The sequence below is a fragment of the Danio rerio genome, chromosome 15, assembly GCF_049306965.1.
Source record: "Danio rerio strain Tuebingen ecotype United States chromosome 15, GRCz12tu, whole genome shotgun sequence".
NCBI lineage: Eukaryota > Metazoa > Chordata > Actinopteri > Cypriniformes > Danionidae > Danio > Danio rerio.
Genome location: NC_133190.1, coordinates 42,320,143 through 42,333,832, shown reverse-complemented (window position 1 = coordinate 42,333,832; position 13,690 = coordinate 42,320,143). Strand labels below are relative to the sequence as shown.

Below are 13,690 nucleotides of genomic sequence, written 5' to 3'. Positions count from 1 at the left end.
GCTTTACCAGTACACAGGTGAGGCACCAGCACATAATGTTGCACATGCTTAATTGCGATTCTCACCGCTGCATATCCCTCAGTCCACGTCTAATCACATGCTGGCCTCTGTCTCCTCAAAAGATACTGGCTGCTAAAGGGGATTCAGCCCACGCAGGCGAGCGGAAACGCAACAGCCTGTTTACCCGCTAGCCAAGCTTTTGTGTCTCCCAATTGCGGTGTAATGCAAAGCTCTCACGTTCTTTTGCGCTTTCTTCATTTCGCCGTCTGTCTTTTTTGTGTGTGTGTGTGTGTAATGTCAGTTGTGGCAGGGTTCTGCATGGAGGGCCTCTCTGAATGGCAAAACAGAAACAGATTTGTTCAGCCCATCCACCCCCATGTCTGAAGGCTCAACACAGAGTTGGTAATGAATGAGGAGAATGTCCTCTTTATGCTGTTTTGTGCATTTCTAGTCTTCTTTTCTCCGGGCACTTTTCTGTCAGAAGCTTTTTTTACTTTTACATTGTTTTTCCAAGAAATGCGCAGCTCTGTTGTGCCTCACCTTTCTATAGCTTTTGTATCCTTTAAAGATTCTCAGCACTGGTTAAATGCATGTTTTCTGATGCTAAACCTCACTGCAATGCACAAAATGCTTTTCTTATTTGGAGTTTTTGTCTTGTTTTGAGTTTAAATATCTTGAAATGTTTAAAGCAATAAGCCTTGTACAAAATATTGTCTTCTTTTTAGAAATAATGGGTAAAAATCAAGTAGTTTTTCCTTAAAATAAGTGAAATAATCTACCAATGGGGTAAGCAAATTAGTCTTATTTCAAAGCAGAAAAGAAGAAGATTATTTTGATTACCCCGTTGGCAGCTAGTATTATATAGCTAGTTTTAAAGGGCCATGACACCCCCCACTTTTGGTTCAAGTCTACCTCAGAATTAAAAAAAAAAAAAAAGCATCATACTGAGTGTGGAGCTCTGCGATCAGAGGCAGGAGTGGCCGTGGCCAGCAGAGAGAAGGAGGGGAGCAAACAACTGTTGTCATTCGGCTCACAAAATGAGACACGAACCATGAGAAGACCCACGATTTTATAGTTTGCAAAGTTAAAATCAAAGAAATAAACAGTAATTTAATGTCCTGCTACATTTGTTATTCATAATTTCATACACACAACCACAATTTATACAATTGTAAAGATAATCGTGTTCATATAAACACTAAATTCGGACTTTTCCCTCGATTCCCAGGTCTGAATGCAGACTTAGTGCAGCAGGTCTCTTGCCCTGTCAATTTTAACCATTAGCCCTGCTGGTAATCTGGAGGATTTAGGAAAACACAGCAGCACGGCGATGTGTCTAAATGTGAAAAAATTTCACTGATAAAAGACAAAGACAAAAGGCTTGTGGCACACAAACAGCATTGCTGTATCGGCCCTGACAGCATAGCGGGGAAAAACATGCTACAAACCCTGTGGATCCTCAAAACAAACACGTACGACCCTTCATGAACGGCTAAATACTGTGTGCCGTGGGTCCGTGGACGTGGTTTCACCCAGTCATCAAGGTAGGATCTCACAGCTTGGCACTGGCAGGTCTGCCTTGCTTTTGGAAAGCATGTGCAGTCATGAATAATGAAGAAACTAGCTCTTCTCATAGGATAAGAAACCTCCGCTATGAAAAATAATGAGAAACCGACGCGTCATCTTTGCACTGCAGTTTTGCGATACGTCGCCGATTTTGATCCCGCCCCAAAAATCTTTTTAAACTCGGAAGATAAAATTAGCTGACAAAAGCTCCAAATTATCCAGTTTTCCCAACAATTAAAGCTAACAGGTGCTAACATTGTCTTAACTCATGCTCAACACACACAAATCTGTTAAAATCTAAAAAAATAGTACTCAAGGGTTTTGTAAACCTTTAAGGAAAAACTCTATCTAGAACTATCTGCTGCTGCTTTCAGTAGTACGGCAATAAATGTCATGTTAAATGGCATTCAAACTCACATTATCATCATTTAACACTAAATAAAGTACATGAGCTGTTCCTGAGGTGATCATTGTCAATTTGTCCTGTTATTCAGCTGCCAGAAATAGAAGGCGTTTCTAAAACATACATTTCAGGTGTTGGTTAGAACAAAAACTCCTTTTAATATGGAAAATATTTCTTTGATTGCGTGCCGTTGCTTTTATTATCATAAAAGTCTTTAGGCTCGATAGTCAGGCAGGTTGTTGATGTCGTCAATCTGGCAACCTGCGCTTGGAGTGCAATACCTAGTTCAACCACCGGGTGTCAAACTTACATACTGCACCTTTAACGACTGAGCCACCATGTCTCCTACACCAAAACTCAATCCAAAAGCATTTTTTGCTATGCATTCTTAATACGAATCTGCCGTCGAAGCTTTGTGAGTCATCCTTTCCCAGTGACAACACTTGTGCTGAAGATGTCCTGAGAGATTGCTGGAACCTTGCTTGTTTCTTAGCCAGGCTGACAAGTCACGGAAGTTTTCTGCTTGGAGGAGTCTGTGGGAATGACAGGGGAGCTCTTAGTGCCCCGCAGTGTTTCCCAGCCGGTGTGGCCTCGTGTCAGAGGTCTAAGGGCAGAGGCTCAGTCGTCCTCATAGGATTAACTCCTCGTCTGAGGTCCGAACAGATTTGTCAATGCCCGTATGGAGCAGCTCTGTATGCATTATGGCAGCTGTGTGAGCTGAATTCCTGTATTCAACTCCAGAGATGATTTGCGGTCCTTCATCATAACTGGGTTAACACGGTGACACTGCATATGATTTGTATCCTCCTAGCAAGTCTGAGGTTATTTATTTGTCATAATAAAATATTCTAAAATATACGACTGTATATATCAGCCAAGAAATAGTGTCCTGAAGTAAATCAGAATAATTTAATAGGCGACCGGATTTTACGGGATTAGCCAAAACTATATTCTCTTAGGATGTCGACCACAGCCATCTCACAGCGATTTGGAAGAAATCATTTAGGTGTATATAATTATTTTATATTGTGTGATTAAAAAAGGAACTCAGGTCCATCCTTTTGAGAATCTTATCTGTTTTAAGCAACTGCTCTGATAAGAAGCTTCAGAATAGTCCAACTTTGTCAGATAAATAATCAAACAAATATGATTTTACTTTTAAGGAGAACAGCTAATAGTTTTTAGCAGGAGTGGTGTATTGTAATGGATCTGTATTTTAGCTAAATTAGTGCACTTTTCTTTTAAAACTGCATTTAAGAAAAAAAAAAAAAACGCTTCTCATCCAGGCTGGCGTATTTACTGAATTGCTGAAAAACAATAAAATCCACACTATAAAACATAACACTTTTAATATGTGACCATTCACGCTCACTGGCCATGTGCATATTTTGCCAGCATCCGTATATAACATATACAGGTTGGGTAATGGTCATATAAGAGTACCTTGCTGAATCAGAGAATGACTAGCAATAGTTCAGAAAACCAATTGTTTCCGAATTAAGTCAAAAATAGTCAAATTCTAGTTACTAATACTATACTAAAAAATGGTCAGTAGCATTTTAAAAATGCTCAGTTTTCATGAGTCAAAGATGCCAGAGTAGTGTGGGCACCAGTGTCTGCACCCCTCTGCATTCGGTACTGTTCACAACGCACTCCAAAGCACCTGACCTCTTTGCTGCCGCTGGGTTGGCTCGTAACAGCTGTCGGGGACTGAGGATTTTTGTCTGTTTGTTCTTCATTGTCTACGGCATCACTTTCTCTTTTTTTTCCCCTTTATTATTAATCTACCTTTATCATATCTATTTGGCTGTTTAAAGAAACTTCTCACAGTCAGCTGCTGTGACATTTTTGCAACTTTACGCAGCGGTGACAGAGAAGACAAAACTAGGGCAATCGCCATCAGCTGGACAGGAGTGGGAATTACAGTTAGCTACAAATTACAATAGATCACCCTCACATAATCCGTTAAAATGATGGAACACCTTCAGATTTTTCTGTCACTACTGAAAAAAATCTGTCAATGACGGAAAATATTCAGTTTACGCGACCTCTGATATATATATATATATATATATATATATATATATATATATATATATATATATATATATATATATATACACACACACACACATATATGTCATCCCCAACACATTGCAGATGAAAGTCCAGAATCTTGCATGCTAAACATTCTTGACCAGTCGGCTGATTTGACCAAGAGGTCAGATATAGTGATGAGCTACAGCCAATCAGAGAGCATAGTCATTGTGTTCACAAGTTCAACGGTAATGTCTGTGATTGGCCAAAGTGGTCATAGATGCATTCATTATACGTTTTAAACAAACCTCGGTTTAACGTCTCGTCTGAAAGACAGTGCTCACTGAACAGTATAGAGTCTCCATCACTATACTGGGGCATTAGGGCCCACCAGCCTGATCTCATGAGAAAGCATAAGTTGTAATGAACGATTTTAAAAATAAGGCATGGCACAAAACTCCTCCCCTAAACCCAACCGTCACTGGGTGATGAGCGAATCAAACTAAATTGTACAAATTAGATCATTCAAATTCGTACGAATCAGCTACTAAATCAAAAATACAAATTGCTGGGATATTGCTTTGGACCTACACATATCACAGGTAGAGCACCCCCTGCTGGCTTCAATAACACCACTTCCGGCAGCAACCTAGTTGGATGGTATCCCATCCAGGTACTGACCACACACAGGCCTGCTTAGCTTTAGTGGGTGACCATGTGAGATCTAACTGCTGTTGTAAAATTGTTGGAAGATGCGGCATTGATCTAAAGCAGGGATGGAGGTTGTTGTCCTGCAGAGTTCAGCTCCAACCCTAATCAAACACACCGGCCTATAGATTTCTAGTGATTTTGAAGACATTGATTAGCATGTTCAGGTTTGTTGGATTGGTGTTGGAGCAAAACTCTGCAGGACACCAGTTCTTCAAGGACCCAAGTTTGCCCATCTCTGATCTAAAGCACTATTTTACTCCTTTTGAGGTGGTTATTGGATAATAAACTGCTTAATAGAATCATCAATCTAACTAAATCTCATCTTAATTTAACAATAACATTAATCAAACAAAATTTGCAAAACACCCCTCAAAGCACATCCAAGCTTTCCTGAGTCCCAAGATGCAGCGCACCCCCTGTCGAGATAAAAATGTGACATTTTCCACTTCGGTGTTTGGAAAGCTCGCTTTTCTTCTCTCTATGGGGAGTATTGTTCTTGGAGAATGTTTTTGTTTTAGCCGGCGCTGTTTTGTTAGGTGATGCCGCTTGAAAAGGAGGCGTAAAATAGTCTTAGTCAGGGGGAAAGGGAATGTGTGTCTCTCTTGCTCACTGCGTGTGTCAAACCCTCGCCCCCATACCAATACAGCCCAGGCCTGATGAGGGGGGGGTCCAAACATGTTGAAAGAGATGCCCCAGCATGGAGTCCGAAAGAGACTCCCTTTTTTTCTCCTACCAATACAGAGACATCACAAGGAAGAGGGAACGTCCACCAAAACTCGCTTTGAATATCAAACAGAGAATGGGACAGAATGAAGGTTATTATGTGTAAGAAATCTGAAAAAAGGGGCGTGGAGCTCGCTGTCCATATTGTCCAAAGTGTGTCTGTTTGCGACTGCTCATTAAAACAAGTGTCGTCAACTGGTGACATTAGAAATAAAGCGTCCACGATGAGAAATGAAGAGCTTTTCTTTAGTTTTTGGAAGTTTGGGAGTTTAAAAGCAAGATGCCACCGGATGTAATGGTTTGATCCTTTTTTTGGAGATCTATTTTTCTCAGAGAGTGTAATTTAGTGTATTTGTAGAAGGTATATCTTAATAGCATCTACCATGGAGTTTATCCCTCTGGTGGTTTCCATTTTGGCAATGCTAGTCATGATGGGTGTCCAACATGGAGGAACTCCAGGAGTCCCTCGCCATGCTAGCCTCAGGAACCAACCAAACCAATGGTGTAAGCGTCCACACGGGAGCTTTCTAGTCGGAGCCCATCACCGCCCCACGCAACAGCGCCATCACAACAGCAAGAAGCATAAATGCTTCCAGGACTTCCAGAGTAAGTTCACAATATCTAAACATGCATTTCTGACACTGATAGTTTTGTGATTTTTTATTTTGAGACTATTTTTAAAGTTCCTCTACATTTAAATTTAGGTTTAGTTCGTTTTGTTTAGTAATGGTTTTTGATAGTTTTTAGTTTAGTTTTGAATTTTTCTGACAAAGCAACCGTGCCATCACAACAGCAAGTAGCATATGCTACACTCAAAAAATGACTATTGCAGTTTGTTCAAACTACTTGTTTAAACTGAGCTGAATCGACACAATTCTTAAGTTTTTTTTTTTGGGGACAGCTACATTTTTTTATGTTCAATCCACGTACATTTTAAATTGATTGATTTGATTTAAAATGATTTTAGAGAGCAGGCGTGAAGTTCAGCTGTGTCCTTTTCATTTTCTGTCTTATTCAGGCTCACACTGACACGGCTAACAGTTACACTGACTGACAGTATCTACACAGCAGAGGCACAGCGCATGCTAGTAGAAACCAAGTGTGCCGCAAGCCTGCGTTTGAGTGAAGGTCTCGGCCGTTAGATCGCCCCCTAGGGGCTGGCTGCAGTACAAGTCATAAAGCCCGCCTCCTCCGTGTTAATGAAGGAGACTTAAGCCCAAATGAAAAAATTAATTACACTTGCAATAAAATGTCCCGAAAGATGGTTCTGATCGATTAAGGCACTGGTTATTGTGCTGAAATAGGTGCAGATCTTCATTTTTGTAAACAGTTTGTTTTTAGCAGTAATTTAATGCTGGGCGTGTCATCGTGATTGACAGCTGTGATTGACAGTTTCTCAAAGCAGCGCGTCTGAGCTTCGGCAGAAGACTGAAGTGTTATTACTCGATTTCTGTGTTATTTTACCATGACAAAATGAGTTCAGCAGTAAACTATAGTTTCTGACAAACATGATCCTGGTGGAACACTGTTTATTCGCTAAGTTCAGGGATTTTTTCGGGCTTTATTAGTTTGCTGATACACGCCTAACCACCCAGATAGCAAAACACAGTTCCGGCTAGATTCTCGCCTGCCGGAGACTTACCCCTCAGAGCTCAGACTGACTACCTCTGCTGGACCTACTCCGGATGCCTGGACTCACTACCCTATTCCAGCCCAAGTCAATCGAGCCAGATGCGGCAGCCGAGTGAGCCGGCGCTGCCGCATGCGAGCCGGAATCAGCCATCTACGCCGCTAGTAGGTTATGCGCTGCGGTCCGGAGCTGGCGTGATTGAATATATAAAACCCTCATATTTGTTAACGTTATTACATCCATTTGTGTTGATATGACAGCAAATGCATGCTGAAAAGTTAGGGGGGTGTGGTTGATTTTATATAAAGCGTTTGGTTGGAAGCTCGACTCCGCTCATTTTCGCGGCTCCTCCTCTGGCTCCATCAGACAGTCCTTCTGCGCATGTCAAGGCTCCAATTTCAGCAGTCTTTTGCAACAGTTTGTGGCCGTCAAGCAGGCGTTTTGCCCTCAAGGCGTTCAATGGGAAAAAGGGCTGTCGTGTCGTCCATATTTTTTACAGTCATTGGTAGAAACGTTTCCTGGTGACATGGCGCTGATTCGCGAATCACAGCACTTTGTTAGATGACCAATCAGAGCCTCTTGGGGGCGAGCTTTCTAAGGGACTAGGAAATATGATAGTTATTTTCATGTTAGCTCAGTAGCAGTATATAATTGAAGATATATGAAAAAATAACCAGATTTTACACAAATGAAGCATGAGCATACATTGGCTGTTTCTCAAATACAAGAACGCAGAGAATGAACTTGCGTTCTTGTGGAGAGCGGTCTTGCCAGGTGTCCTCGGAAGAACGAACTCAGGAGACCGCGAGGGCAGAGAACGCGTCCTTTGAGAAATGAGATGCTGCGTTCTTCCTGATGGTCACGTGACCTTCAAGCGTTTTAAATGGAAATTATTTAAACATTACAGCATTCATACAACAATTTATTGTTTTTCCCCTCTTCAAAATATATACTTTGCATAAAAGCATTATAAATATACCCTGCACAATATAAATAAAACAAATTTTAATACGAATTTCCGCAAATAAACACTCTTAATGTGTTTATTCCTTTATTAAGATGTTCATGTTTATGTTTACTTTAACCGTTTCATTTAGGGAAAGTCTTGAGGTAAATAAATTATATCTCTGAACTTTAGTAATAAATCTAGATAAAATGCTGCGCTTCCCACCTCTAGTCGCAATGACTTCTGGGACTTCCAGAGTGAGTTCGGTGCTCAAGTCTGCATCAGTGCGTCCTCGATATCAAAACACATCCGGGAAGTTTCACGCGTCCTCTGTTCTTGCGGTCTTGAGTATTGGAACTGAACTTAGGCAGCTGATGATGACGTTGCACGAGAACATGAGGACGCAAGACCGCTGAAGAACGCATATTGAGAAACAGCCATTGCTTTGCACCCCATAAACACATCCAAGCCTTAAAAATACACTCTGAACCACCCCTTTTTTAATGTGTTTGGCTGTAAAAGCGCCATCTACTGGTATTTCCGGAAACAGCCGCATGTTAGATTTTCCATCACAGAATGAGTATCTTATTAATTCTGTATACGACTATTTGTTTTTGCTAACTATTATTTTATTTCAGTTTGTTATTTCAGTGACTGTTGTTAGTTTTCACTTAGTTTTTCATTTATTGCATTGTTTTTTTATTTTATTAGTTAATGAAAATGTTTTTGATCAATAGTTTTAGTTTTCATTTACAAACTTTTGGTCTGACATTAGGGTTAGATTAGCAGTGAATTATTCCTTGAGTTTCATGTGTTTGTATGCTGTGTAATAGTCACTGTTTCATGCTGCTCAGAAATGTTAGGCTCGTTTGATGGTGGTTTTACACTCAAGTCAACATTATGCAGAATCAATGAGCTCAGTTATTTCTTTCATACTTTCTGAGGGTCTTGGAAACATCACACAAGCGGTTTAATGTAGAAGAGCGGCAAACGTTTGGCTGTCCTTCGGCGTTTTAGAGGACAGGTGAAGAATGGATATTTGGCTCAGATGTTAGATGCTCATATAAGTTTCAGCATAAAACTGCCATATTAACTAGTAAAACGCTAGTATATCAGCATTTTTGACACAACTCTGGAATAGTGGAGGTCAGGATCTTTGGCAGCAGGAGATCAAATATAGTCACAAATCTCAGAATAATAATGACGTGAACAGACTGTGGTTTTGTAGATTTATGCGCACGTAGTGTGAAGTTTTCTAGCTTAATGTGGGTTTTTTCTCTGGCACACTACAAGTCGGAAGATTAGACACATGCGGCTGAATTTGTTTCAGATGTTGCACTTTTGGTTTGTGATGCTAAAAAACAGCAAATGTAAGGACTGTACTGTATGTATATACAGTCAGTGTATAGTATCAGATATTATTTACTTTCATCTCTTTCTATATACACTCACTGGCCACTTTATTAGGTACACCTTACTAGTACCAGGTTGACCCACATTTGTCTTCAGAACTGCCTTAATCCTTCGTTTCAAAGATTTAACAGGGTACTGGAAGTATTCCTCAGAAATTTTGGTCCATGTTGACAAGATTACATCACACAGTTGCTGCAGTTTTGTCAGCTGCACATCCATGATGCGAATCTCTCATTTCACCACATCCACAGCCAAAGTTGCTCTATTGGATTGAGATCAGGTGATTGTGGAGGCCATTTGAGTAAAGTGAATTCATTGTCATGTTCAAGAAACCAGTCTGGGATGACATGGCACATTATCCTGTTGGACTGTGGTCATAAAGGGATGAACATGGTCAGTAACAATACTCAGGCAGGCTGTGGCATTGACATGATGGTCAATTAAGACTAATGAGCCCAAAGTGTGCCAAGAAAATATCCCCCACACCATTACACCACCACCAGCCTGAACCATTAATACAAGGCAGGATTGATCCATGCTTTCATGACGCTGATCCCAAATTTTGACCCTACCATCTGAATGTTGCAGCAGAAATCGAGACTCATCAGACCAGGTGACGTTTTTCCAATCTTTTATTGTCCAGTTTTGGTGAGCCTGTGTGAATTGTAGCCTCAGTTTTCTGTTCTTAGCTGACAGGAGTGCCACTCGTTGTGGTCATTCTCCAGTCTGGCCATTCTCCTCTGACCTCTCACATCAACAAGACATTTGTGCCCACAGATTTGCTGACTGGATATTTTCTCTTTTTCTGACCGTAGAGATGGTTGTGCGTGAACATCCCAGTAGATGAGCAATTTCTAAAAATACTCAGATTAGCCTATTTGGCACTAACAACCATGCCCCTTTCAAAGTCACTTAAATCCCCTTTCTTCCCAACTCTGATGCTTGGTTTGAACTGCAGTAGATCGTATTGACCATGTCTACTTGTCTAAATGCATTGAGTTGCTGCCATGTGATTGGCTGATTAAACATTTGCATTAACAAGCAGTTGGACAGTTGTACCTAATAAAGTGGCCGGTGAGTGAATATACTGTACACTGTAAAAAAAAACAAAAACAAAAAAAAACTGGTTGCCTTCATTTCAAGCTGTTTTAAGCTAAATCTGTAATAACCTTGAGTCATTTGAATAGATATTATATTAAACCAACTTGAAACAGCTTGCGTAACTCATACAATTAAGTTGGAACATGATTAGCTTAGTTAAATAAGTTACAATTCACTAAAACATATGTTGTCATGACTTATTAATCATAAAATCAAAATGATATGATATAATCAGCATAATTCTCATATTTTATCATTTACTTGAGCATAACCTCTAATATGGGTCATATGAATATTTGAAGCCTTGTCATAGATTGTGCAATTAAAAAGCAACTGTAGTATATAGCCTAAATTAGCCTGTTTGTTTGTATTTTAGGTAGATGAAGCCCTTCTTAATAGGCTCTGTGGACACTTATGCAAATGGACATTAAAATCGCTGAGATTTTAGGATGGTATACGTTTGTAGAGTCCCATAAGTCTTCTGTGTATATTAATATTGTATTGTTGTTTGTAAATGTGTCCGCAGTGCCCAGCAGTAGAGGGCGGTGTTGAGTTATTAATGGGGCGCCTGTCAGATTCATATAGGCGCAGGACAGACACAATACTTCACATTTGTTCTTCTTAAACATATAGAAACAATAAACACAAACCAATTATAGAGGCATGAGGATTTACGAATTCAATTTTGTAGATAAAGTAAGACAAATACGCACACACATGAAATTTGAATTCAGGAAACCTTTCAACTAGTCGTGCAAATAAAGCGCTCCATAAATCCACACACACACTTCGCCTTTTAAGATAATTAAGAGCAAATTATTCCGTTTCCCCGAAGCGAGGAGTGTATTTTAAAGTGTAAATTCATTAAAGTTTGATCAAACAGACTCTTGCCTTGAGGGAGCCCGTTTCTGAAGAGGTTAATAAGGGTTGCCAAATCTCGCTAGAAAACACGTACAGTTATCTGATTTTTTTGTAGCACAATAAACCATATGCTATAAACTGCCACATACTGTAAAATTCACTTCTGTGGAGTATTTATTTAATCGTTTTTTTAATATATATATATATATGCTTTTAAAATAATGTAATATAATAATAGTAATTTACCTATCATTTCTTACCTGTATGGAAATAAGCATAACAACTGTTTTCAGAAATATCTATATTTCCAGTTAGATTTGGTGAATCGTTTTTTTTATTTACCATTATTATAACGCTTTAAATATTTTAATAAGTTATCATTTCACGTTTTATATTAAAATATTATTTAAAAAAACAATAAAAGATAGTTAATAAGTTTATACTTTTTGCAGATAATCTTTACTTTTAAACGTTTTAGATATGTAAAGTGAAATATGTTGAGAAATAAAATACGAAAGTCTTAAAAATAAAACATGCACAGTGTTTCAAACCAGCGGACGTGGCAACACCAAGGTAATTCTCCTTAGGAACTATCCATTGTTTAGTCTGCGGAGGGGGAGCCCGGGACGTACCATGTCATTTACTATTCATGCTGTTTGAATGAAGTACCGTTGTTTCAAATCCCCTCAGCCCGAAGTGACGGGGGACCTCAGTACACCGATCCAAACATTGAAGCACTGAGGGGGGGAAACTGAAAGAAGACGTAGAAAGAAAAAAAAAAAAAAAATACAGGGGGGAAATATCGGACATACGCTTAATTCTGCAAAGCAATGGAAAAGTGGAAGTGATCTACATCCAATGGACTTCAGTCAGCAAATTCTTCAGCATCAGCTTCTGCTCTCCCAATGGAAACTGAAGTTTCAGAGTTGGAAATGACTTATTCACGTTGTTTCTGAACGATGTGACACTGGTCATCTTTTTCAGGCCGAGGACCTTACTGCATTTCAAACTTTGGGAAAGAGTTGGAGTTTCTTTTCACTGGCTTTCTAGGAGATTTCTTATGGGATGCGGTCAGCGGATAAGAAGTGACCAACTCTGCGCTTTGCAGAACTCTTATTTTTTAGGGGGCGATTTCATCTGCACGTCTTTTTTTATATGAGTTAACTTGGACTAATTTTGAGATTTTAAGTCATTTTGGACTCGTGGAGTGCGTGTTTGAGCACTAATAAATTGGATTACACTCAAATTAACGGAAACTTCAATGTAAACTTTTCTACGAAACTCTTAATATTCTGGAAAACATTACATCTGGATATTATGAAGGATCAAAAACGCAGAGAAATCTGATTTTTTAATTTTGTTATTTTTGCGGATTACACAAGCATCTATCTAAAACGCGAATATTTAAACGATGACGGGGAGAATAATTGGATTCGTGCTTTTTATCGCAGTTATACACGTTTGCACAGGTACGTACTGTTATTTTGTTTGTTTGTTTTTGGTGAGACCAGTTTAAGTTCACAAAATGCATTCGCGTTATGTTCCGGTGAAATGAGGTGAACGGCTGGCATTTGCCTCTTTTTGTAGTGTGTGAAGCCACACAAAGTTGCCTACGTGTGTTATATCCGTAAATGTGTGTCATATTGTGTCCTGTGTCTTTTAAAATGCTCCTGACCGACTTGGCGAAGTTACCTCGACGTTATTTTTGTAGCTTACACTGTATTTCTCATTTATCATCATTTGCTAGTGTAACAGTGGCACTGACTGAAACAGTAATCATTATCTAGCCATGCTTCTCAGATTTAGTTTGCTTTGTGCTGCTTATGTTTCCACAGACGCTAGAAATCATACTAGAACATATAAAACTTGCATGAGTGCAACTTTTAGAGCTAATATCTGTCTTTGAAGAGCTGCTAGCACATTCTTAGATGGATATAAAGTTGTTTTTATGTTCACACATTCAGACTTTCTCCTTAATAATATAATTTCAGAAAAGTATTCTTTGCTAATACTAAATATTGTAATCATATTAGCAGCCAATGACTATGGAAGTACAAGTTCACAGTCAAATAAATAGTGCTAATGTTGTTTTCAAGTCATAGTTAAATGTGATTTCAGACCAATATTCATAGTGCCATGGTAAACAATATAGGGAGCGTGCCACAAGTTTTCACTGAACGGATGTGCAAATATAAAACCAACCTCAATCAAGAAGTTGCCCACATGTGATATATTTTTGAGTGTTTGTGTGATATTGTGCCCATAGTCTTAACTTTACTATCTTAAAATGCTCCTGACT

The 13,690-nt window shown here is 39.2% G+C and overlaps 1 protein-coding gene across 14 annotated transcripts in view; it reads left to right on the top strand.

Moving 5' to 3' along the window:
- The window catches only part of robo1 (roundabout, axon guidance receptor, homolog 1 (Drosophila)), a 545,238-nt gene that overhangs the window by 205,749 nt on the left and 325,799 nt on the right, over window positions 1-13,690 (top strand). For 4 of the 14 annotated variants that reach the window (XM_068213464.2, XM_068213463.2, XM_068213459.2 and 1 more), the window contains exon 1: window positions 5,612-6,046. In XM_068213464.2, the coding sequence (XP_068069565.2) occupies window positions 5,824-6,046 (223 nt within the window). In that variant the 5' untranslated portion in view covers window positions 5,612-5,823. 14 annotated transcript variants of the gene reach the window in all.